The sequence below is a fragment of the Bos indicus x Bos taurus genome, chromosome 29, assembly GCF_003369695.1.
Source record: "Bos indicus x Bos taurus breed Angus x Brahman F1 hybrid chromosome 29, Bos_hybrid_MaternalHap_v2.0, whole genome shotgun sequence".
In the NCBI taxonomy this organism is placed as follows: domain Eukaryota; kingdom Metazoa; phylum Chordata; class Mammalia; order Artiodactyla; family Bovidae; genus Bos; species Bos indicus x Bos taurus.
Window position 1 is genome coordinate 1,981,109 of NC_040104.1, and position 24,685 is coordinate 2,005,793.

The 24,685-nt window shown below is 64.7% G+C and overlaps 2 protein-coding genes across 7 annotated transcripts; one reads left to right on the top strand and one right to left on the bottom strand.

Annotated features, from left to right (window-relative positions):
- The first annotated feature begins 760 nt into the window (after positions 1–760).
- Positions 761–4,545, top strand: TSSC4 (tumor suppressing subtransferable candidate 4). 6 transcript variants are annotated; one of them, XM_027532467.1, is made up of 3 exons: positions 761–943; positions 3,034–3,181; positions 3,314–4,545. In XM_027532467.1, the coding sequence occupies exon 3, from the start codon at positions 3,336–3,338 to the stop codon at positions 4,311–4,313; it is 978 nt and encodes a 325-aa protein (XP_027388268.1). In that variant the 5' UTR covers positions 761–943; positions 3,034–3,181; positions 3,314–3,335; the 3' UTR covers positions 4,314–4,545. The 6 variants fall into 6 exon arrangements, with proteins under 6 accessions (XP_027388268.1, XP_027388266.1, XP_027388269.1 ...); XM_027532465.1 differs by having other exon boundaries at positions 3,066–3,181; XM_027532468.1 differs by lacking the exon at positions 761–943 and adding an exon at positions 950–1,347 and having other exon boundaries at positions 3,066–3,181.
- Positions 4,546–5,320: 775 nt separating this feature from the next.
- On the bottom strand, positions 5,321–24,445 carry TRPM5 (transient receptor potential cation channel subfamily M member 5). Its single transcript, XM_027532471.1, has 23 exons — positions 24,329–24,445; positions 23,792–23,972; positions 21,780–21,946; positions 20,875–21,058; positions 19,511–19,575; positions 19,222–19,413; positions 18,877–18,979; positions 17,433–17,551; positions 16,778–17,119; positions 16,419–16,559; positions 15,703–16,269; positions 12,763–12,875; positions 12,424–12,516; positions 12,053–12,311; positions 11,826–11,944; positions 11,527–11,659; positions 11,271–11,445; positions 8,091–8,244; positions 7,395–7,576; positions 7,099–7,231; positions 6,499–6,571; positions 6,116–6,182; positions 5,321–5,775 (listed from the first exon to the last, which is right to left on the bottom strand). Exons 1-23 carry the CDS (start codon positions 24,443–24,445, stop codon positions 5,669–5,671), a joined length of 3,786 nt encoding a protein of 1,261 aa, XP_027388272.1. The 3' UTR covers positions 5,321–5,668.
- Between the last annotated feature and the right edge of the window lie 240 nt (positions 24,446–24,685).

Sequence of the window (24,685 nt, forward strand, 5' to 3'; positions counted from 1 at the left end):
ATGGGATCAGATGCCATAAGATGTGTCCCAAGGTTGCACATTAAAGTGGGCCCTGTTTCCTCTCTGGGTTCCTGGGCTGGGCAGCAGCACGGCCTGAACCCTGGATTCCTGGGTGCGGCCCTGGCCGAGGGGGCTCGCTCTGGCCGTCCACTAGGGGAGACGAGAATCTGCGCTGAGCTTCAGTGGGTGCTTCCCCGGTGGGTCAGCTGGTAAAGACTCCGCCTGCAATGCAGGAGACCTGGGTTCAATCCCTGGGTTGGGAAGACACCATGGAGAAGGGAAGGGCTACCCACACCAGTATTCTGGCCTGGAGAATTCCATGGACTGTATAGTCCACAGGGTCGCAAAGTCGGACACGACTGGGAGACTTTCACTTTCGGGGCAGAAAAGACCAGTCAGACAATCGGCAGGCGAGGCCAGGGCGCCTCCCTCAGGCGGCTTGCCACGCGGCGGCCGGCCCGAGTCGTCCAGTGGGCGAAACAAATGCACACCGCGGGACACGCCCCGCGGCCCGGTTCCAGGGACCCGAAGGAGCAGGGACGGCTGCTCCGGAACGGGATCGGAAGTGCCTGGAAACCGCGCCGGATACGTTACGCACTTCCGGTTCTTGCGGCTTCCGGCAAAGTGGGCTACAGTACCGAGAACGAGGCTCTGGCCGTTAGCCCTGGAGCATTCTGGGAGTCGCAGCACTGCCTCCTCACCCCGTCTCCCTTCCTGAGTCAATTCCGGTCTCTTCGCGAAGGAGCGCCACAGTTTCCTGTAGGGAAGCTAGCGCATGCGCAAAGACATCACTCCCGATAGGCCTCAGGAGTGGAAGCCAGGTGCCTTGTGGGAGATGTAGTTCTTCAGGCGCGGGAGAAGCGGCCATCGCCTAGCGGGGGACTCGGTTTCCCAAAGGGCTGAGCGTGGCTCAAGATGGAGGCAGCCAGGCCGAAGTGAGCCGGTAGGTTTTTGGTGGGGAGGGCCGTGCTGCTGACCCGTCGGGCTTCAGCGGGCCACTGTCCGTAGTCTGCTGCCCTAACCAGGGAGACCCTCGTGAGGCCCGGACCCTTGGCCCGCCCCCGCCCGACTTGGCCGCAGGACTCAGGCAGCTGACACGAGCGCCTGCTGGGCACGCGCCGACATTCTGGGCGCGTGGAGTGGAGAAAATCAAGGCTCTGCCTCCCGGGGGAGAGAGACAACCCTCAAGGAAGCCAGCGCTCCCTGGGACCTGGCCAGCCCCGACCCCGCGCCTCCGTCAGCCTGGACTCAGCTCTGCCCTGCAGTGAGCTCAGGAAGTTCTCAGAGAACTCAAGAGACGCAGACCTCGCATGCCCGATCTTGGGGCGCGATTCCCGGCTCCCCTCGGTGTGTCCCACTGATCACGGGCGTCCAGGGGACGGGAGTGCAAATTTAGGAAGCCAGAGGCTGGTTGAAACTCCAGCTCTGCCTCCAGTGTACTGAATGACGGGCAAATTATCTCCCCACTCCGGTCCTGCCAGCCCTAAAACAGACACCGCTGGCGCTTACTTCGTGTCCCCTTTCTTGGAGTTGTTCCTTCATTTTGGGAGTCATACAAGGCCCAGAGGAATGGAGATCTCGCCTGTGTTTGGCCTGGAGCAGGGCACTCAGAGCCACTCCTGGTCCACCTGGCCTGGTCTTTGGTGGGTGCAGGAGCAACGGAGTCACCCTGGGCGAGCAAGGGAGGCTTGGTGGGAAGAGGAAGTTGGTGGACAGAGGCTGAGCCCTGTCCTCTGAGCCTGGAACCAAGTTTCAGGGTGCCTGGTAACACTGGAATGCTAACCAGGTGTTGGCAGGACTTCTGTGCTCTGCTGGGAAAGTGAAGGTGTGTGGAGGATCACAGATGTCCCTGGAGGTTGCCTCAGGAGCTGTGGGGCTGACCTCTGCCAAACAAGGCTGAGCCAGCTTCCTGAGAGCCTGACCCTCAGATGTCAAGGACCTGGCTGCAGTCCCTTCTGGAGCTCCCAGGGCATCTCTCTGCACTCAGGAGCACCCCTCTTCCCCACAGAGCTGGCAGGTGCCCCCGGCTTTGTGGAGTACTTCCTGCCTGCCCTTTTCCCAGGCAGCATCCCACATCAAGCTCTAACATTCTTTACTGCAGTTATTAGCAAAGTGAATAAATGTACTCGTCATCCACACGACAGATATTTGTGAAGTCCTGACTGAGTCAATTCGAGCTGTTCAGTGAGCCGGTTTGCAGTTACCGCCATGACTGTCAGCTGCTTCCCGTACCTCTGAGCACTCACGGACCTGAAAACGTATGATAAGCTATCACGTGGAGCCACCACAGGACGTGTCAGTTACCAGGATTAGCCTAGTGACTGACACGAAGTAGGTTCCATAATTTCACTTTTTGAAAAGCGTGATCACCCTTCACAACTCCTTGTAATCCATTAGAAAGTATGTATGTTACGAGGACAAAACAATTGAACAGTGCCAGTGTGTGTGTCAGAACGAAACAGTGACGGTCTTTCTCCGAAGTGAAAAAGTACTCAGTCGGTGGCCAGGATGCCCTCAGTTTCCAGTTTGTAGTCCACAGGTTTTTTTTTTTAATGTTTCACACCTGCAGCTGCTAGCCAGTGAAGGAGGACGATACCTGCTTTAGCACAAAATTATGTTATACGTGTCATTCATTCATTTCTTCATTATTTATTGGAGAAGGAAATGGCAGCCCACTCCAGTATTCTTGTCTGGAAAATCCTGTTGGCAGAGGAGCCTGGCAGGCTACAATCCAAAGGGCCGCCAAGAGTCGGACGCGACCGAGCTGCTAAGCATACTGCCTGCCACTACCGCACGTGGCCGACAGAGGGAGCGCAAGGATTGCTGCTGACCCCGGGTTGACACCCAGGCTGGCTGCTCTCTACCAGACCACCCCGTGCGGGTCCCCTAGTGGCTCTAGTCAGACCTGCCTGGCGAGGCCTGAGAGAGGTGACAAGTCACAGGACCAGCTCCTGGGCCTGGCTGTTCCGGGGGCTTTGTAAACCCAGGCCCACTCCGGGGGGTTGGCACCACTTCTGTTTGTCTGCCCTCTAGTCTGATGGCTGGCTGTCCCTCCCTGCCCTTAGCCGGTCACCGAGCCGCTGAGCAGAGCCGTGCGCAGGGGCCTTTGCCACCAAGAACCTTCGTCAGCATTCAATCCACCTGCCCTCCAGCGTCCAGCAGGCGCCCATCAGACGGGGAGGTAAGAGGAGGGCTTTTGGTCGGGGGTGGGGCTGGCCCTTCCTCCTGGGACACCGCTCTTGCTGCTGATCCTGCCCGGGGTGGTGGGTCTGAGCTTGTGTCCTCGGGGACTCCCGGGGCTGTTTTGGTGCAGGTGTGGCGTGGCCTGGTGACACATGGCAGAGGCAGGGCACAGCCAACACTTCCTTGACCCGGAGGTCGACGCCCTGCCTCCCGACACTGTCTCCCTCAGCGACTCGGACTCCGACCTCAGTCTGCCCGATGGTGCTGGGGTGGACGCCCTGTCCCCGGGGGGGCTGCCTGGGGAGGCTTCTGGGGATTCAGGCCCCGATGAGCCCCCCTCGCCCCCCAGGGGCCTCCCCACAGAGGCGGTGCGACCCTTCCACCTGAGAGGCACGAGCTCCACCTTCTCTCAGCGCAGCCACAGCATCTTTGATGGGCTGGAGGGGGCCGCCAGGCGGGCTGTGCCTGCTGTGACTCCAGCCAGCCCGGGTGATGGGGGGGGCTTCCAGCAGCTGCTGACACCCTCCAGCCAGCCTGCAGCGGGGGTCCCAGGTAGGGCTGCTGGGAGCCCTGCTGCCCAAAGGGCGCCCCCTGTCCCTGACTACGTGACCCACCCTGAGCGCTGGACCAGGTACAGCCTGGACGATGTGGCCGAGGCCAGCGAGCAGAGCAACCGGGCCGCCGCCTTGGCCTTCCTGGGGCCGCAGAACCTGGCTGCCCCCGGCAACTACATGCCTTCCTTCAACCAGGATCCCTCCAGCTGCGGGGAGGGCCGGCTTGTCTTCACCAAACCCACCCGAGCCAGCGAGGCTCGGCCCGACAGGAAGAGGGTATCCAGGAAGGTGGGGGAACCGGGCAGGGGCGACCCTGGGGTTCCAGGAGCGGCAGGGGGCGAGGGCCCCGTGGAGCTTGCCCACCTGGCCAGGCCCGGGAGCCCCGAAGCCGAGGAGTGGAGTGGACCCCGAGGGGGCCTGCAGGAGGTGGGTGCCTCTGCAGGCGTGGCCCACGCCAGGCCTGGGTCCAGCCCCCCGCTGGTGGAGACAGTGGGTTTCCATGGCAGCAAGAAGCGGAGCAGGGACCACTTCCGGAGCAGGGGTGGCAGCCCCGAGGCCCCAGGTGCAGAGCTGTGAGCTGGGAGACTGCCTGGCCGCCTCCCTGACCTGGCTGTGCTAGAAGGCTGGCCACCGCTGCCCCCAGGGCGGCTTCAGGGCTGGAGCGGGCTCAGGGCTCCAGGGCAGCGAGCTGGCCCGCCGGCTGCCTGTAGGTGCCACCAGGGAACCGAGACCTCGCCAGGGTGTGGGCCAGGGGTGATGGAGGCCCAACCCGTTTCTGCCCGGGAGACAGTAAAGGCTCTACACGTTCCTCTGGCTCCGTGTATCTGTGTGGACCACCTCTCCCCCAGCAACTGCAGCTGGGGCCCTCCGCCCTCCAGCCCCCAGTGTCCTGCGCTCGTCAGGAGGTCTTTCTGTTGACTGAGGCGGGTCCCTCCTCGGGCTTGAGCAAGAGACTGAGACCCCAGCCCATCCCAGGGAGGACTCGCAGCTGCTCGCCTGAAGGCTGGGGTTGGGGGTTGATGTGGATCTGGGGAGAGCGGAGTGTGAGTGTGGCCGGGAAGCGGCTGCCCGTGGCCCTGCACGCTGCGCTGCCCCCGTGTGTGGGGATGACCGGTGTCACCAGGACTGCTGACTCTGTGCAGGGCGCTGAGCCTGGTCCCCAGAGGGCACTGGGAGGCAGACGGGAGCCAGCGTGGCTCCCGTGACTGCTGTCAAGCCCCGGCCTGGCCCTGTCGCTGTGTCCCCTGCCCGAGGGAAGGGGTGACCAGCCTGGCTGCCCACTCGCCTTGTGTGGGGTTCCCAGAGGGGCCGGGACTCCGTCCCTTGTCGCGTGCTTCACTAAGCGGCCGCCTCCCAGGGTCCCCTCTGCCTTGGGCTGCAGCCCCGGGTGTGGGCGCGCTTTCCCAGCTCCAGGGACCGTAAAGCAGTTTTCGGGGGTGGTGGTGGGTCCTCTAGGGTATGACCTGCCACCACTGCCCGGACGGGATGGCCCGGCACTCGCCGTGCGCGCTGTCGGGCGTGGGGGCGGCAGCCGACACAACACTCAGCCTGGGTCTTGGAGACAGAGATTCTAACTCCAAGCGTTTCAGAAAAAGACCAGTCTCTTGGTGGGTGACACAGGTTGGGCGTGGACCCCCAGGCAGCTGCCCACCTAAAGGGAGGCTCCCCACAAGACACTCAGCGAGGCCTGCTCTTCTGGCCCCAGCTGGTTGGCTCTGGATGGGGTTCGGGGGGCCCGTGACACACCGCTGCATTCCCAGGCCTAGGGAGGTGCTGGGCAGGGCGAGGGTGGTACATCGCGCCCGGGGTGCTTGACTGGTGGGGGTTTGTTCAGGCATCTCCACGAGGCCCAGGATAACCAGCCAAGGGCCGTGCCCTCCAGGTCTGGGCCCCTGGGAGTGCAGGGCTCCCTGTGCTCATGTCCAGGTGGCTCAGGGGTTGGAGGGCGGCTGGCCAGCCTCTGGGCACTCTGTGCTACCCAGGGCTCCTCCGTGGTCAGCAGAGGCCGATGGGTTCCCGCTGCTGGAGTTCTGAGAGTCTGGGAGGGAAGGAAGACCCCTTTACAGCTGCTGGGTGCCCAGTAGGGCAGCCCCGGGGAGAGCTGGCCCTGGGCGGGGTGGGTGGGGGAAGCAGCCAGTGGGGCCCATGAACCACGCTCCGGTTGAGTTGGTGGGTTCCCACAGAGGGCCCCAGCGCCCTAAAGACCATGGCCAGCCAAGGACCATCCAAAACCTGGGCCTGTCTTCTCCCAGGACAGGTGGAAAGTGGAGGCCTAAGGTGAGGCAGAGGACACAGCCCCCAGGCCTGCAGGCTGGCAGAGGGCTGCCCGTGCCCACCCGCCCCCCGAGCGCCCGGGGAATGGGGGCCGTCACACTCACTCCAGCTGGTGCTGCCACGGGCCAGCGACTCGGCCACAGAGGAGAGGAGCGCCGCGCAGTAGCCGACCTGGAGGAGGGCAGGCTGGGGGCTCCGGGGCCGAGCCTGCGTCCACGCCCCCCGCCCCCCGCCCCTGCCATCCGGCTGCCCCTGACACCGCTCTGATGGCTGTCACTCAAGAGAGGGAGGAAGAGGCTCCAGCGTGTGTGTGAGGAGTGGACGGGGAGGGGTCTTCAGCGCAGGACCCCTGGGGAGCAGCAGGGTCTCCTCCCGGAGGGGTGGGCACGAGTCCTGAAGCCCCAGGCTCTCTCCGCCCTGCCCCTGCCCTGACTGCATGCCCACCTGCCAGGCCCAGGGAGAAGGGCGCCCTGATCCACCAGCCCACCTGAGACTCCAGACGCCTGACGCGTCTCTCCTGTTCCCTGAGGCCCCCGAGGTACTTGGCTACGACGTCCACCCTGTGGCAGGAGTGGGCAGGCAGCAGGCGGCTGAAGGCCAGTGCCCCACACCGGGGGCCTTCCCACCTCCCTGCCCTGATGCCCAGGCCCTTCGGGTGCATTTGGGGGCCACTGAGCCTCTGTGGGCGCCTGAGTTCAGGGTGCTCCGGCCCCTTGGGCATGGTGGTGAGGGGGCGTCAGGGCTGTCCCCATCCACAGGCAGGACCAGGCGCGTGGGTGTGAGGTTTGCCCCAGAGCAGGAAGAACCCCATGAGTACTGGCACCAACCCCCAAGTGTAGGGCAGGCCTGGCCCAGCAGAGCCCAGTCCAGAGTGAGAGGCTGCTTGTTAGAACCGGGCCATGTCCCCACCCAGTCCAGACCCAGTGACATGAGGGGCCATGCCAGCCTTAACGCAGCTCACCATCCCCAGAGAGCTCCCAGCCCCGCCAGCACCTCCTGGCCCTGCAGGGAGGGCGCTGGCCCCCGTGGGTGGCTCTGTGGGCTCGGTGCCCCCGCGGCCCACCGCACTGGGAGGGCGCCCCCACACCTGTGCGCCGCCTTCCGCAGCAGCTCCTCCTGGCTCTCCCTCCGGCGCTTCTCCAGCTCGCTCAGGAAGTTCTCCTTCTGCACCGCCTCCCAGGTGACCACCTTCTGGTCCAGCGGCTCTGGCAGGTCCCTCTCTGGGGAGCCGGGCAGCCTCAGGGCAGGGCCCAGGCCTGGAAGCCCCATGGTGGGCAGGCCCTCGGGGCTGCCGCAGAGGGGGCCGGGGCCCGCTGCCCCCTGCCCCCGCCCAGGCCCAGGCCCAGGGCCCCTCCGTCCACACGGTTCAGGCAGGAGCCTCACCCAGGCGCGCCCGCTTCTGCGGGGTCCCCCTCTGCAGGAGCCTCTTGAGCACCAGGCTCAGGTGGCTGAGGAGGATGAACGGGGGCGCCAGTGCCGGGCGCTCGTGGTACTCCACGATGAGGTGGAAGCGCTGGAACTTCCAGAAGGCGTCCGCGTTGCCCTGCACCACCTGGAACGTGTAGCTGCGGGCGGCGGCGGGGGCGCTGCGTGGGCGCGGGCCCTGCTCCCCCGGGTCCCCCACCGCCCCCCTGCGCCCCGCCCTGCCCGCCCGCCCCCGGGGTCCCCCACCGCCCCACTGTGCCCCGCCCCGGGGTCCCCCACCTCCCCCCTGCGCCCCTGGGGTCCCCCACCGCCCCCCTGCACCCCGCCCCGCCCCCCACCGCCCCCCTGCGCCCCGCCCTGCCCGCCCCCGGGTCCCCCACCACCCCTCTGCTGCAGCCTGGCAGACCCAGGCACCTGCCCGCACACACCTGCCAGGCCGGCACCACCTCCTTGGTGCCCTGAGCGCCAGAGGGGAGACCTCCAGAGGGGAGCCCCAGCTCTGGAGTGACACCCCTTATCCAAGCCCTTCCTGAAGGCAGAGAGGCGACTGCCCCCTGCGGTCTGGAGGGCTGGACAGGTCTGGGCTGGGGAGACCAGAACCAAGGCCCCCCCCCCCCCACCAAAGTGGACAGATCCAGGCAGCAGGGCAGCCACCTGAACATGGCGATGAGCAGGTTCATGAGCAGCACGTTGGTGACCAGCAGGAAGGTGACCAGCAGGAGAATGACCACCCAGTTGGCATAGAGGTTGGGGCAGGAGGGCGAGCCTTCCAGCAGCAGTGGGTGCAGGGAGCAGTTCACGCGGGCTTCTGCAAGGGGCCGGGCGCGGGGGTTGGGGCGGGCCTGAGCCGCCAGCACCCTCGGGCATTGAGAGTCGTGTCCCCGTGGTTGAGGCCACCCGGGGGAAGGGCCCAGGGAGGTGGCCAGTCCCCATGCTTTCCCGGGCACAGTCCGGGCTTCGGCGCTCAGACTCCCAAGTCCTGGGACAACTGGGTCTTGGGTGGTCTGCCTGGCCGTACTGGCCCCGCTTCCACCGCTTTGCTGGGCTGAGGTCACAGCATCCCACGGGCTCTGGAGGCAGAGCCCAGCCCGTGTCACCCCACCCCCACCCAAAGCTCTGCTCACAGCCAGCGTGGGGGGTGCTGGCCTTGGCGAGGGCGTGGGGTCTCTCCCGCAGGACTTCGCAGGCCTGTGGCTCGCTGCCCGCCACTGGAGTCTGAGCCAGGGCAGGTCTGCACCTTCCCAAAGCCTGCAGCGGCAGAATGCCCTTGACACGGGTTACCGCGGCCTTGAGGACGAGCTGGCTCCTCGAGCCGTCTGGGCAGTAGAGGCGCGGGCAGTGAGCACCCAGCCTGGGGCAGGCTGAGCTCCAGGCCCTGGACGGGGATTCTGGAGGGGCCGTTATCCCTGAGGGGCCCCTCCCCTGCCTGTCTCAGGCCCTGCAGGGCCAGCCTGGCCCCCACCCCCACCCCAGGAGATGGGAGGGAGGTGCAGATGGAGGCCAGGGTAGGGCACACGGGTGCGGGGGCCCCAGGGGCTGGGGCGTCTCCCTGGCAGGAGGGCTTGAGGCTGCAGGGGTGACCTCCGCAGGCCGTGTGTGTGTGTGGACCTGGACACGCCTGCACATAGGACTGTGTTTCCCTGACTGCCCCCTCCCTGCCATCTTCATGCTGTACCTCAGTGGGGGGCATGGGGGTCTCTGTTTCTCCGTGTGTGCCCGTGTCCCACCTCTGGGCTTGCGTGTCAGGCTGGCAGGGCCTGTTCCCCTGTGTGTCTCCGTCATGGGATGAACCCCTCCTGACTGAGGTCCTTCATGTGAGACCCCTCCCCAGCCGCCCCTGCCCTTTCGGCCTGCAGATCCGTTCTCGCCCTGGGCACCCCGAGCGGCCTGGAGAGCCTGCCCGTCTGATGGAAGCAGCTCCGTGGTGATGAGGCGCCTGCGTCTCCCCTGGGACTCTCAGAGGCACCACCACGCCCAGCTGGGAGATGGGTCATCCCGGGGCCTCTTGGGGCCCAGAGGGGGGCTCTGCCCAGGACACTTGGAGCCGGCTTCCGCAGCCGCCCAGGACCCCAGCTGGGACCACGGGCTGCGGATGCCTTCCCTCTCAGCCTGTAAATAAGCAAACCACCTTCTGCCTGCCGGCCGGTGGGCTCCAGAGAGGGGCTGGCCAGGGTCCACTCTGAGAGCCGGGGAGGGGGAGGGACCCTCAGCGCACTGGCCCAGGCTGGCACTGCCACAGTGGGGCTCAGCCTGGCAGCTACAGTGGTGTTTAAACTGGACCCCTGGGAACCTGCACCCCCTCGTCCTGCCCAGGTGACCCCAGGCTCCTAGGGACCCCAAACCATAATAGAGTTCCCTCGTACCCATGTGTGGCCATCAGGGCAGGAAGGACCCCACCCCTGCCCGGTCCTGGGTGCCCACTTGTCCCGCCTCTTCCCAAGGAGCCCCGTGAGACTGGGGCAGTTGGAGGTCATGGCAGCGTCCCCCAGGCAGGGCCGCCCAGGCAGGCAGGGGCCCATTAAACTAATGGCCTGGAAAACGGCACCCACGGGAGAGCACACGTGGGGGGGACTAAGAAAACAGCCCAGGAAATGAGCCCGCAAAACCCTCTAATTAGGAGGCAGCTCCCGTGACGGCGCAGCCCCTCAGCCCGGAGCCCGCCGGTCTCAGTCACGTCCTCGTCCCATGGACAAATATTTACCAGGTCACGGGCGCTGACCTGCCTCATTAGCGGCTGTAGTCAGCCTTAGGGACTGCGCCCATGATCGCCCCGTGACACCCACCTGAGTGAAGGACCCCCTGCCCCGCTCCGCACCCTGGGAGCGCCCAGCACAGCTGGAGCCCTGGGCCCCCACAGTGGCCCCCCTTGTGGGAGGGACTGGTTCCCCTTCTCCTCCTCCGCAGTGCACCCCAGCCATGCCGGGGCCCACACAGGTGTTCCGGGTCCAGCCTGGGCCTCCCCGAGCACCCCCTATCCCCTACCGCACTATCATGGGAAATTCTCGGAGGATTCTCTGGGGGCTCAGATGGTAAAGAGTCTGCCTGCAGTACAGGAGACCCAGGTTCCATCCCTGGGTCAGGAAGATCCCCTGGAGAAGGAAATGGCAACCCACTCCAGTATTCCTGCCTGGAAAATCCCATGGATGGAGGAGCCTAGTGGGCTACCGTCCATACGGTACAAAAGAGCTGGACACGACTGAACGACTTCACTTTCACCAGCCCCCACCCCCACCCCTATGCGGGGGCCTCCCTGGAGACACCCCCTCAGGCAAGCCACACAAGCCAGGCATGGTGTTGGGCTCACATGTCAGGTGGGTCCCCAGAAGCTAGGGTGCCCTCAGGAGTGGCCTTCCAGCCGAGGGCCTCTCCAGTGGGTGGGCCGCAAGCATACTGTCAGCGGGGACGTGCTGGGAGGGCCAGCCTGGGGCCCAGACCAGGCAATGGCTGGTGGTGGGGGGCCCAGCCCTGTGCCCTGTGCCCAGCGCCTGCCCACCCCCCTGCAAGGCCCCGGCCCCCGCGGCCCTCTCTGCCCACAGCTCCATCTCTGTCTCCCACCCAGGGCCCGAGGTTGGGGCCTCCACAGCTGGCACCCGTCAGCCCGGACCTGTCCCCCACCGGACATGACCTGGTGGGTGTGCTGGGCCTGGGGGCCAGCCCTGGGGACTCCCCTTCCGTCAGCATCAGGCCAGGGTCTCCTGTGACCCCCAGAGGCCCTGCTGAAGGGCTGGGTGTCCAGGGTCTTACAAAAGGAGTGTGCTGCTAGGGGGTCTCGGTGCTGTGGCTCCCCGGGGTGGGGCCCCACGTGGAGCGCCCCGGCCCAGGCTGAGTGCTGACCGTCGATCTCATCCAGCGGGATCTGCCCGAAGATCTGCAGGTACGGCCGGTACAGCACGCGGCGGAAGATCCACTCCAGGCGGCCGTCATGCGGGTGCAGCAGCGCCTGCGTGGTCACGCCGTAGGCCACGAGCCACACGCTCAGGAAGAAGAGGAAGAAGAAGACGTCCTTCATCTCGGGGGGCGGGGGGCGGGGAGGAGAAGGGTCAGCACCCTCCGGGCGGGGCCCGGCCTCACCGCCCCGGCCCGGGCTCACCATCCGCTCCACGATGATGATCTTGGGGCCCAGCTGCTTGTGGACGGCGAAGATGTGGATGAGCCGGAGCGTGAACACCATGAAGTCAATGGCGAGTACCGTGCGGCCGGCCTCGAAGGCCCAGGGCAGCATCCTGGGTGGGCGGGAGGGCAGGCTGGGCGGCCGCCCGTGCCCAGAGAGGGCTGGGGCTTCCTCCGGGACGCACAGCGCGGGCGCCAGGCCCGGGCGGACCCATCCTGGAGGCAGCCCTGCCCCCCAGCCCCCCGAGGCTGCCCCCGCCAGGCCCCAGGGCCCCAGACCTGCAGGTGACCCCGGCGATGAACAGGAAGATGGCCACCAGGTCACACTTGTTCCAGCTGTCCTCCACGTAGAGCGTGAGCTTCTTCACCAGGTGTGTGTCCTCATCCGTGAAGAAGCCCTGGCGGGCGTAGATGGCCCGGTGATGGCGGCCCGGGCTCCCCCTCGCGGGGCATGGCCCCTCCTGGGCCGGGCTGTGACCCGCAACCCCCCGGGCTCCGTCACTGACCTGCCGGATCTCCTCCAGCACCAGCGTGAAGACCCAGAAGTAGAGGGCGACCTCAGACCCCGACGGCCCCTGAGGAGGCGGCCGGAAGTCCACCAGCAGGACGTAGGTGAACAGGAAGAGGAAGGCAAAGTACATGACCACGTTCCCAAGGAACACGGTGACGGGCGCCCCCCAGAACTTCCTCCAGCGCGTGAGCAGGAAAGCGGCTCTCCGGCCTCGGTCACGCTCACTCCTCAGCGCCTCGGACAGCTCCTCCGCCCTGCACCCGAAGGAGGCCACGGCCAGTGGTAAGACGGGCACCCGGGGTCCAGAGCTCGCCCCTGCCCACGGAAGTCCAGCTCCCCACCACTGCCCCCTCTGCAGGCCCTCACCTGCTGCCCAGGCCGCAGAGCAGGCTCTTCTCTGTGTCCAGACTGTCCAGCTCTTGCAGGTCCTCTGGGCCTGTCCTTAGAGGGGCCTCCTTGCTGTGAGCACAGGAGGCCCTCAGGGTCTTGGGGAGGGCACCCGAGGCTCCTGCTCAGCCCGAGCACCCGACCAGCGGATGAACTGCAGAGGGATGCGGGGAGGGGGCGCGCAGAGGGGCCACGAGCATGTGGGGTCAGGGAGGGGGCGCACAGGGGCCACACAGGTGTGGGTCCCGTAGAGGGGAGGCTGGGGTGTGTCGCCACCAGCACAGGTCTGGCGAGCGGCTGCTGTGTGTGCTGACGGACCTGAAGGCGATGAGGTTGGTGTAGATGAGGGCTGGGCAGAAGAAGGCGCCCAGCAGCCGCAGGATGGGGGTGCCCGAGGCCATGTCCCCCCACCAGATCTTGGTCAGGAAGGCCTGAAACAAAGGGGTGCTGTTGCCCCACACACACACCTGCCCCAGTGCCCAGAGCAGCCTCCCTTCAGGGTTCAGCTAAGGCATCAGCCCTCCCAGCCTGCAGCCCCCAGAGCCTCCCTCCTGGTGGAGAAGGAACACCTTCCATGGAGGGAGGCCAGGCTCCGGGTTAGCAGGGTTGACTTGCTGAGACCGGAGGTGGAGAACTAACACCCCAAAAAAGATGTCTTCTTCATTATAGGGGACTGGAATGCAAAAGTAGGAAGTCAAGAGATACCTGGAGTAACAGGCAAATTTGCCCTTGGAGTACAAAACAAAGCTGGGCAAAGGCCAACAGAGTTTTGCCAAGAGAACGCACTGGTCATAGCAAACTCCCTCTTCCAACAACACAAGAGATGACTCTACACATGGACATCACCAGATGGTCAACCCTGAAATTAGACTGATTATATTCTTTGCAGCCAAAGATGGAGAAGCTCCATACAGTCAGCAAAAACAAGACCAGGAGCTGACTGTGGCTCAGATCATGAACTCCTTATTGCCAAATTCAGACTTAAATTCAAGAAAGTAGGGAAAACCACTAGGCCATTCGGGATTGACCTAAATCAAATCCCTTATGATTATACAGTGGAAATGACAAATAGATTCAAGGGATTAGATCTGATAGACAGAGTGCCTGAAGAACTATGGACAGAGGTTCATGACATTGTACAGGAGGCAGGGATCAAGACCATCCCCAAGAAAAAGAAATGCAAAAAGGCAAAATGGTTGTCTGAAGAGGCTTTACAAATAGCTGAGAAAAGAAGAGAAGCTAAAGGCAAAGAAGAAAAGGAAAGATATACCCATTTGAATGCGGAGTTCCAAAGAATAGCAAGGAGAGATAAGAAAGCCTTCCTCAGTGATCAATGCAAAGAAATAGAGGAAAACAACAGCATGGGAAAGACTAGAAATCTCTTCAAGAAAATTAGAGACACCAAGGGAAAATTTCATACAAAGATGAGCACAATAAAGGATGGACCTAACAGACGCAGAAGATATTAAAGAGGGGTGGCAAAAATACACAGAAGAACTATACAAAAAAGATCATCATGACCCAGATAACCACAATGGTGTGATCACTCACCTAGAGCCAGACATCCTGGAATGTGAAGTCAAGTGGGCCTTAGGAAGCATCACTATGAACAAAGCTAATGGAGGTGATGGGATTCCAGTTGAGCTATTTCAAATCCTGAAAGATGATGCTGTGAAAGTGCCGCACTCAATATGCCAGCAAATTTGGAAAACTCAGCGGTGGCCACAGGACTGGAAAAGGTCAGTTTTCATCCCAGTCCCAAAGAAAGGCAATGCCAAAGAATGCTCAAACTACCTCACAATTGCACTCATCTCACACGCTAATAAAGTAATGCTCAAAATTCTCCAAGCCAGGCTTCAGCAATACAAGAATCGTGAACTTCCAGATGTTCAAGCTGGATTTCGAAAAGGCAGAGGAACCAGAGATCGAATTGCCAACATCTGTTGGATCATCGAAAAAGCAAGATAATTCCAGAAAAACATCTGCTTTATTGACTATGCCAAAGCCTTTGACTGTGTGGATCACAATAAACTGTAGAAAATTCTTAAAGAGATGGGAATACCAGACTACCTGACCTGCCTCTTGAGAAACCTATATGCAGGTCAGGAAGCAACGGTTAGAACTGGACATGGAACAACAGACTGGTTCCAAATTGGGAAAGGAGTATGTCAAGGCTATATATTGTCACCCTGGTTATTTAACTTATATGCAGAGTACATTATGCGAAATGCCGAGGTGGATGAAGCACAAGCTGGGATCAGTGTTGCCGGGAGAAATATCAATAACCTCAGATATGCACATGACACCACACTTCTGGCAGAAAGTGAAGAACTAAAGAGCCTCTTGATGAAAGTGAAAGAGGAGAGTGAAAAAGTTGGCCTAAAACTCAACATTCAGAAAACTAAGATCATGGCATCAGGTCCCATCACTTCATGGCAAATAAATGGGGAAACAATGGAAACAGTGACAGACTTTATCTTTTTGGGCTCTGAAATCACTGTAGATGGTGACTGCAGCCATGAAATTAAAGGACACTTGCTCCTTGGAAGAAAAGTTATGACCAACCTAGACAGTGTGTTAAAAAGCAGAGACATTACTTTGCCAACAAAGGTCCATCTAGTCAAAGCTATGGCTTTTCCAGTAGTCATGTATGGATGTGAGAGTTGGATCATAAAGAAGGCTGAGTGCCGAAGAACTGATGCTTTTGAACTGTGGTGTTGGAGAAGACTCTTGAGTGTCCCTTGGGCTGCAAGGAGATCCAACCAATTAATCCTAAAAGAAATCAGTCCTGAATATTCGTTGGAAGGACTGATGTTGAAACTGAAACGTCAATACTTTGGCCACCTGGTGAGAAGAATCAACTCACTGGAAAAGAGCCTGATGCTGGGGAAGATTGAAGGCAGGAGGAGAGGGGGATGACAGAGGATGAGATGGTTGGATGGCATCAGTGACTCGATGGACATGAATTTGAGCAAGCTCCGGGAGTTGGTGATCGACAGGGAAGCCTGGCGTGCTGCAGTCCGTGGGGTTGCAAAGAATCGGACATGACTTAGCAACTGAACTGAACTGAGAGGTGGGGATAGGGCCGGAGTTGGGGCTAGTGGGGAGAGTCGCCAGCAAGGGGGTCAGGGGGGTGGCTTCCAGGAATGGCCCTGCCCACCCCCATGGTCTGGACACTGGCCAGGTGAGGGCCTGAGGGAGCTGGCTGGGGCACCTGCTCTCTGCCCAGGCCGCGCCCACAGCATGCCCAGGGCTCACCTGCACCCCGTCGTGGGCAAAGAAGGCCTTGGTGTCGGCCTCGGTGGCCAGGTGCAGGCAGGTGGTTCTGCTCCAGCAGCGGTTCCGACGCACCAGCAGGGCGAAGGCGCGCTCCTCGCTGTGGCGGTAACACTGGGAGAAGAGGTCTGCGGGGGCGGCCGCTGCTGTGACGCCCAGGCCCACCCGCCGGGCTCCTCCCCCACAGAGCTGGACCCGCAGGACGGCCCACGTCTGCGCCCGCCCACCTCCCCCGGGGCTGTGAGAGGCGCCCGTCTGCACCCCGCCTCCCCGTCTGGACGTGGGAGCCTCCCTCTCCCCAAGTGTCCCCACTGGGCAGGCCGAGACGTGGGGCTTTGTTCTCATCACATGTACCCATCCGACCCCGCTGGGAGCACCGGGCCGCTCAGCCCCGCCCCGCCCCCAGTGCCCATCCCCGTGCTCACCCAGGGCCAGCTGCTCGTACTTGGCCTCCCGCAGAGTCCGGCCCACCTCAGCCTCCGTCTCCAGGTGGGACATCTCTTTGAGTATCTTGCAGGCGGCCAGAGCAGCGGCAACTCCCTCCTGGCCCTGGGAGAACGGGCCTAAGTGTGCAGCTACCTCCCAGCCCCCACAGGCCTCTCCCAGCGTCCTCCCAGCCCCCAGTAGGACCCCCCAGGGCCCCTCCCGGTGTCCTCCCAGCCCCCCGGGACCCCCAGGCCCCCTCTTGCCCTCCACACCATGGCCCAGAAGTAGGTGGCCATCTCGTGGCGGTTCTGCAGCACCGCCCACAGGAACAGGTCCCTCCAGGGGTCCTCGCTCCTCTGGTTCAAGTCCAGAAGCCCCTTCTGGCCCGAGGGCCTCCGGGCCAGGCCCCGCTCCTGGAGGGCAGGTGTGTCAGCCTTCGGCCACGGCCCCGCCCTCACTCAAGCCCCCAGCTCCCGGGCACTCGCCGCCCGCCCCCACCCGCACTCACCCGCAGTCACGCCCCCCGCCCCCACCCGCACTCACGCCCCACGCCCACCCCACTCGCCGCCCCCGCCCGCACTCACGCCCCCCGCCCGCCCCCCCGCCCACCGCTGCCCGCGCCCGCACTTACACCCCGGCCCGCACTCACCGCCTGGTAGAGCCCACGGCAGGCATCGTGCAGGAAGTCCTTGAGCACCCGGGACACCTCGTGCAGGGAGAAGGCGGGAGGCCCTGCGGGCGGCTCCCGGGCCTGCTGGGCGCCCAGCCCGGCCAGCGTCAGCCGGCCCTCCTCGTGCTTGCGCTGCAGCAGGTCGAAGAGCAGGCTCTTGGGGGCCACGGAGCGGTAGAGCTGCTGCAGCCTCCCATACGTCAGGAAGTCCGCCACGTCCGCGCCGTTGTCCACAAAGAGGCGCACGAACTCGGGCTTGTTGCTCACCAGTGCGTCCATCATCACCTCCTCCAGGTCGCGGGACTGGGGCGCCAGGTGGAGGGTGAGAGGGAGCCCGTGGGGAAGGGGTCCCACGGGAGGGGCGTGGGGACCCTCGGCAAGACCCCCAGCTCCCAGGTGCCCCGCCCTGCCTGTCCCTCTGCACCGAGGCAGCCTGCACCCACTGATGGACATTTAGCCCATCCTGCCTGGGATGCCGACAACTGAGGCCCAACGGGAGGTATCCTGGCCTCCCCGGCTCCCCTGGCAACAGCCGGGCCAGGCTGGCCCTGGACGCCACCTGCCCCCAGCCCCTCATCAGGGTCCCCGCCTGGCACCGGCCAGAGCCTGGAGCCACCTTCCACTCCACGTCCCCATTGAAGATCTCGCTCTTGGCGATGTCCACGCGGTCCCAGGCCACAGCCAGCTTCAGTTCGTCCAAGTAGTCCTGCGCCTCCTGGCTGTGGCTCTTGCAGGCTGCGGGCAGGGAAGGCGGAGTGGGTGAAGGGGAACCCAGGCGCCAGCAGAGCCAGTGGGCACAGGGTCCCTCAAGGTGGGTCTCCTAGATGTATGCCACGGAAATGATGCCCTGGTTCCCTCCACACCCTCTGAGTACTGGCAGGAGCCTCAAGACATCCACCCGCACCCCACCGCTGGGAGCTCCAGGACCCCAAGGGGACCCCAGGGCTGGGTGGAATAGTGGGGAGCGGGCGCCTGTCTGGAGGAGCCTTCCCGTCCTCAAGGGTGCCCCCTGCCCCACAGAGCCCCTTCCTGTCTGTGTCCCCGCAGCGGTCAGCCCCGCAACAGGTGTTTACATTCAATGAGTAACACACTGAGCGGCAGCCAGGAAGTGGAGGCCACCCGAATGCTCCTCCACAGGGGGCCAGAGAAACAAAATGCGGACTGTCGCTGTCCTAAAGGGCTGGCGCCCCTATACCGGCTACAGCGCACTGGATGACCGCCCAGAGCGTTGTGCTCAGAGAAGGACTCCAAAGGCCACAGGGTGTGTGGTCCCATGTCCAGGAAGTGCCCCCAACGGGCAGGTCCATAGCCACGCAGGCTCGTGATCGCCAGAGGCCGGGGGGAGCGGGGGTCTAGTGGGTCTTCTGGGTGGTGGACATGCTCGGGAGCTAGTAGTAGACATGGCCATCTGGAAAAAACACTAAAAACCCCTGAACTAACTGAGCACTGTAGTTTTCTAAGGACGTCCCTGGTGGTCCAGAGGCTAAGTGTCCGCCCCCAATGCCGAGGAACACAAGCTCACGCCCTGCTCTGGGAGGGCCCCCGTGCCGCGGTGCCCACACAGCACCACCGCTGAGGCCTGGGCGCCCTGGGGCCCATGTCCACGACAAGAGGAGTCTCCAGGGTGAGAGCCTGCACACTGCAACCAGAGCAAAGCCTGAGTGCAGCAACAGAGACCAGGCTCAGCCAAAAAACTAAATAAAAACTAGGAGTAAGTAATTAAATAGTTTAAAAATTTTGTGATAAAATACATCTAACGTAAAACCTCCAAAGACAGAACCTCTCGTGGATTTGCATGTCATCATTGTGTGGAGGCCCTGGAAGGTTCTGTGTTCCTTCAGTCTGGTCACACGTGCTGCCGCCCAAGTGAGCAGCGGCTGTACACACGCTCAAACACTCACACACGCTCACCCGCACTGACACTCGCAGCGGAGTGCAGCCACCCAGGCGCAGGCTCCTGGAGGCCGAGAGCCCGGGGGGTGGGGTGGGGGTGGCTGCCCCACCACCCTCCCCTGCCCGGTGCCTCCCGGGGGGCCCCAGCAGGCGCGGCCTGGCCCCACCTTTCACCAGCGCCTTGAGGATGACTGTGTCCAGCTCCTCGGAGCCCTCCTGCTCGAAGTCGTGCACTGTGAGCAGGTGCCGGTGGGACATGATGGTCTGTAGCTGGGAGCCCAGGACAAAGGCCCGGAGGTGACTCCACGGCCCCCAGCCGGAAGGCCAGCCCGCCGTCCCCTGGGCCCAGGGCAGCCCCACCCTCAGAGCCGGGCATCCCCACTCCACAAGGGCCTGAAGCGGGGGCCAGCCCGGGGGGGTTGCAGCCAGTGGGGCTGGGCACGGACGCGCAGTCCAGGGGCTGGGGTCTAGGGCGGGGGCCAGCACGCAGCCCTCTCTCCGGCGGCTCATACCAGCCCGGTCCAGCGCACGACATCCTCCCAGGAGAAGTGCTCGCTGGGGAACTTCTCCCTAAACTGCTTCTCGGCCACCTGGGGCGTCAGGAGGTGGGGCTGGTTCATGAGGGCAGCGAGCACGTCCGCGATGCCCCCCGAGCCCGCCAGGATCAGCCACGGGGCGGCGTGCTCCACGGCCCTGGAAATCCTCTGAGGCAGGCGGAGGGGGCACAATGGGCTGGGTCAGCGCCAGGCGCCATCCCAGCCCTGGCTGGGGGGCCCCGTGGGAGGTCCCCGCCTGCCCTACCTCCAGGGTGCTGGGGTCCCCATTGACCAGCAGACAGAGAACAGGGATCTCGATGCTGCTGGTTCCTGTGGACAGATGGAGCACAGCGTCCACCCAGGTGCCCGGGTGAGCGGAGGGCGTGGAACCCTCCTGTGGGGTAACCCCCCGGGCCTCAGACCACCAGCCTGCGGCATTTTCTGGGCAAACTCCAGGCAAGAGGCTTTTCCTCTGGAGAGGCTCCCAGCTGCCGTGTGACCCGGGACAAGGCCAGGCCCACACCCCACTCTCCCGTGTGGTGCTTCGTGGCTTTAAACGTCAAGTCGAACATCGGGTCCGTGGCCGCGCCAACCACGTTCCAACAGCGGGCATCTCTCCCCGGCCAGGGCAGGAAGCTCCACTGACCACTTGCCAGGCCATCCGAGTGCCCCAGAGCACCTCAATGTGGTGAAGGAGGGGCGTGGGTCAGTCACTTACCCCCGAAAAAGCAGATGTGAGACTTCGGAATGTGCAGCCCCAGAAGCCCGGGCCTGCCGGGTGGGCTGTGTGGGGAAAGCTTGGCAAACTTCCGGGAGGAGGCAGGACAGACTGGACCGCCCCTGGCCCGAGAACAGTCCCCTCTAACTCACGAGGCGCCTGCCAAGCGGGAAGGATACTGGGCGGAGCGGGTATGAGCCTCCCGGCTTCAGCAGCCCGGGCCAGCCCTGCGTCCTTAAGGTGAGGGGTAAACACGGCTTAGGTTGCATTTTCACTAAAGAGTGCTCAGTTGGTAGACACACACACACTGCTTATAAATATTGCCAGCGATCACACGTATATTGTGATTGTAAATGTTAGTTGTAAATACACAGGCTTTGGCAAATCCCGCTTTCAGACCCGCCCTGGCCACGCTGGAGGCCGCTCCTGGGGCAGCACTGCCCCCTGCAGGCAGCGAACTTCCGGCGGGGGAGGGAGACAGGCCCCTGGAAACTCGCAAATCTCACTTTCTCGGCAGAGCCTGGAGCCCCCAGCCAGAGCCTCTGGTCGGGGTGGGGTCGGGGGGCACTGGAAACGGACCTTCACCCACTCTGCTGCCTGGGGGAAATGTTACCTCCTGGCAGGGACTCCCCAGTGTCGTGTTCCCCATCACTCTGGCCAGCAGCCCCCTCACCCAGGACCCCCCAGTGGCCCAGGTCTCAACACTCTGGCATGTTTGGTGGCTGGAATGCCCGTCCCGGCCCAAGCTGGTGGTCCTTCAGCCCTGACCACCCCTGCGACCCCCACCACGGTGCTCCCGGCAGCCCCCCCTCCCCCGCGGGCAGCCCCTCCCCCGTGGACCGCCCCCCTCTGCCCCTCCCCCGTGGACCGCCTCTCGCCCCTCCCCTGCCCCGCCCCCCGGGCAGACTCACCCCCGTAACCTGTCCTCTGCTCCGAGATATACTTCTCCAGCCGCAGCCGCAGCTCCGTGGGCCCGTCGCCCTTCCCCGGGGACCCTGGCTCCACCAGGATGAAGTGGGAGTGGTTGTTGTCCAGGGGGCAGAAGGGGCCCTGGCCGCCTCCGTCGTCCAAGGGGTAGTGCACTGGGCGGTCCCCCTAGGCACACACACCGTGAGACCAGGGCGTGGCCCGCACCCCCAGATGGAGGAAGGGCCGCTGCTGCTGCAGGGGGCGCCCAGGGAGGGTACCCCCAGACAGAACCCCGGGTGCCGGGTGGAGGGGGCTCCACTCACGGGGCTGCCTGGCCTTCTGGGGACCTGTCTCAGGCCCCCGTCTGGGTGGGGCAGAGAACACCAGCCAGCCCCAGGTCACAGAGCTTGCGGGGCTGTGGCTGAGCCAGGCGTTTGGGCACCGGTCTGGGTGGGGTCCTGGGAAACCAGGTGCCCACTCCAGGCCTGTGCCGGCTGGGAGCCTGGCAGCCCTCTCCCCACTCGTGTCCTGGGAGATGCTGCCTCCTGCTGGCCGCTCACTGGGCAGGAGGCCCCCGCTCCCTCCCACCTCCCTCCACCCCTCCCGGCTCTGGGTCCAGCCCCCCCTACCCCGCTGTGGCGTCAGGTCACTGCCTCTGTCCCTTAGATCAGCCTCACTCCCTCCCAGGCCCGTGACTGCCGCCCCCACCACCGAGGGTAGGGCTGGTCTGCCCACTGCTGCCCTGGTAGGTGGGGGCTCAGTCACAGATGGTGTAGTGTGGTCAGCCTGCGAGATGGCCCTGGGGGCCTCTGTCAGGCACGCCATCCAGCCCCGAGGCGGCCGACCTCTGGGGGCCTCCCTGATCTGCTGTGTCCCACGATCTGAGCGCCCAGAGCCCGGCGCCCACCTGGGCATGGTCCAGGAGCCGGCGGTGCAGCACGCGGCCCAGCGAGGCGATGCCGATGGCCACCACGCGGGCCTTGGTGGACGTGCTGGCCAGGGAGTGGTCACGCACAGCCTGCCCGACGTAGCGGGCGAGGCCCACTCGGAGCGCGCTGGTCAGGATCCAGGCTCCTGCAGGCACAGGGGTCCCTGAGCACAGGGGTCTCCCCAGGCACTCTCCAGGACCAAGGTCAGGGTTAGGGCTGGAGGCAGGCCCCTGCTGCCCTCTGGACAGAGACTCTGACCCCAGCCTGTGCTGGCCCAGAACCCAGGACGTCCTTCTAGCGCACAGAGCCCTCGGCCCAACAGTCAGCAGGGCCTTTGTCTCTTCTACAGTCATTTCTGGGGTGGAGGAGGGCGGAAACCCCCCTCCCTGACTGGGCTTTCCGAAGGCCCAGCCCCTGAAATCAAAGCCCAGGAGTTTAATTCTGACCCCAGCGACCAGCTGGCCAGAGTGCTGTCCCAAGAGATGGGGTGAGGAGGCCTGGCTGTGGACAGCAGCTTATGGAGGTCTCACCCTTCCCTGGGTCTCCCACTTAGGCCTGTTGGCCCCACACGTGGCCAGGCTCTCCTGGGGGAGGCTCTGAGCCCGGGGACCTTCAGTCCCTTGCCGTGTACCCCAGAGTGGCTCCCACCGCCCCGCAGCGCCGCGGAGGGAGGGCGACCATGGGGATGGCAGCTGAGGGCCGGCGTGGGGCCTCTCAGGTGTTCTGACCCACCTGTGCCCTGACCGGCCTGCCATGACTCACCTGCACCTTGAGCCACCTGCCCCCTGACCCGTCTGCGCCATGAGCCACCCGCTCCCGACCTGCCTGCGCCCTGACCCGCCCGCACCCTGAGCTGCCTGCCCCCTGACCTGCCTGCGCCCTGAGCCGCCTGCCCCCGACCTGTCTGCACCCTGACCCGCCCGCAGCCTGAGCCGCCTGCCCCCTGACCTGTCTGTGCCCTGAGCCACCTGCGCCCTGACTCGCCTGCGCCCTGAGCCACTTGCCCCCTGACCTGTCTGCACCCTGACCCGCCCGCACCCTGAGCCGCCTGCCCCCTGACCTGCCCGCACCCTGAGCCGCCTGCCCCCTGACCTGCCTGCGCCCTGAGCCACTTGCCCCCTGACCTGTCTGCGCCCTGACCCGCCCGCACCCTGAGCCGCCTGCCCCCTGACCTGTCTGCGCCCTGAGCCACCTGTGCCCTGACCCGCCTGCGCCCTGAGCCACTTGCCCCCTGACCTGTCTGCACCCTGAGCCGCCTGCTCCCTGACCTGTCTGCGCCCTGACCCGCCTGCACCCTGAGCCACCTGCCCCCTGACCTGTCTGCACCCTGAGCCGCCTGCTCCCTGACCTGTCTGCGCCCTGACCCGCCTGCACCCTGAGCCACTTGCCCCCTGACCTGTCTGCACCCTGAGCCGCCTGCTCCCTGACCTGTCTGCGCCCTGACCCGCCTGCACCCTGAGCCACCTGCCCCCTGACCTGTCTGCGCCCTGAGCCGCCTGCGCCCTGAGCCGCCTGCCCCTTGACCTGTCTGCACCCTGAGCCGCCTGCTCCCTGACCTGTCTGCGCCCTGACCCACCTGCACCCTGAGCCACCTGCCCCCTGACCTGTCTGCACCCTGAGCCGCCTGCGCCCTGAGCCGCCTGCGCCCTGAGCCGCCTGCCCCTTGACCTGTCTGCACCCTGAGCCGCCTGCTCCCTGACCTGTCTGCGCCCTGACCCACCTGCACCCTGAGCCACCTGCCCCCTGACCTGTCTGCGCCCTGAGCCGCCTGCGCCCTGAGCCGCCTGCGCCCTGACCTGCCTGCGCCCTGACCCTCCTGCTCCCTGACCCGCTTGCCGTGACCCACCTGCACCCTGAGCCACCCGTGCCCTGAGCCGCCTGCCCCCTGACCTGTCTGCGCCCTGAGCTGCCTGCGCCCTGACCCTCCTGCCCCCTGAGCCGCCTGCCCCCTGACCCTCCTGCCCCCTGACCTGCCTGCGCCCTGACCCACCTGTGCTCTGAGCCGCCTTCACCAGCCCCTTGCGAAGCACATCCCGCAGCCACGGCTTCAAGGCGAAGGGCCGCTCCTCGCCCACCAGCGACACCACCAGGTTGGGGGCTGGCAGGTGCCACTCGGCCAGCAGGAGGTCGAAGAGCACAGACGGGGCCACACCGCTGGGCACCCTCACGAACTGCAGGGTGGGAGCAGGGGTGCAGGGCGAGGGCGCGCTAGGCACAGGGGTGGGCTGGGCTCCAGGGGGTGGGGGCAGGGCCGCAGCTGAAGGCCAGGGCTCCCCAGGCCATCTGGACCCGCTGGGTGACCCGTGAGCGGCCAAGGCTGGCTGGAGGAGGAGCCTGGACCTGCTGTGTGTTGGGGTAGGAGGCAGAAGCCAGAAGGGGCTACCAGCTCCAGAATTCCTCCCTCCTGGGGGCTCCAAACAGACCCCTTATGAGACAGCGGCCCGGAGGAGATGGGCGTCCGGGGCCCAGGGTCCAGGGTAGCACAAGGGGTGGTGCCGGCCAGTCCCCAGGTGGGGGCAGCTCTCACCTTGCCTCGCTTCTTCCCAGACCGTCCGAAGATGATCTCACCCCGGCCCAGGCTCAGCTCCCACGTGTCTCCAGCACCCCTGGGGCTGCCAGGACGGGTGCCCCCCGCGTCCTGCATGGGGTCCTGTCTGCAAGGACAGAGCCCACCCTGAGGGCATGCGAGGCGAGCCCCAGCCCACTTCCTGCTGGAGGCCCTGCCGCCTTCGCAGGGAAGCCCAGGTGCAGGCGGAAAGGGGGAGCACCTGCCCCAGCGCCCTTCCCTGCAGTCCCCAGCCCTGACCGTGACCCCAGCCCTCCTGCAGCCCCTGGGTCTCAGCCTGCCTCCCGTCTGCATTGCTCTCTTCAAGCTGCCAGAGCT

Coding starts and splice junctions, on each gene's coding strand:
- TSSC4 (XM_027532467.1), top strand. CDS start 3,336: ATGGCAGAGGCAGGGCACAGCCAACACTTCCTTGACCCGGAGGTCGAC.
- TRPM5 (XM_027532471.1), bottom strand. CDS start 24,445: ATGCAGGACGCGGGGGGCACCCGTCCTGGCAGCCCCAGGGGTGCTGGA. Junction 16,560..16,777: donor CGGTGAGTGCGGGCCGGGGT/GTAAGTGCGGGC, acceptor CCTGCCCTCCAG/GAGCGGGGCCTGGCCCGGAG. Junction 11,446..11,526: donor TCATCATCGTGGAGCGGATG/GTGAGCCCGGGC, acceptor CCGCCCCCCGAG/ATGAAGGACGTCTTCTTCTT.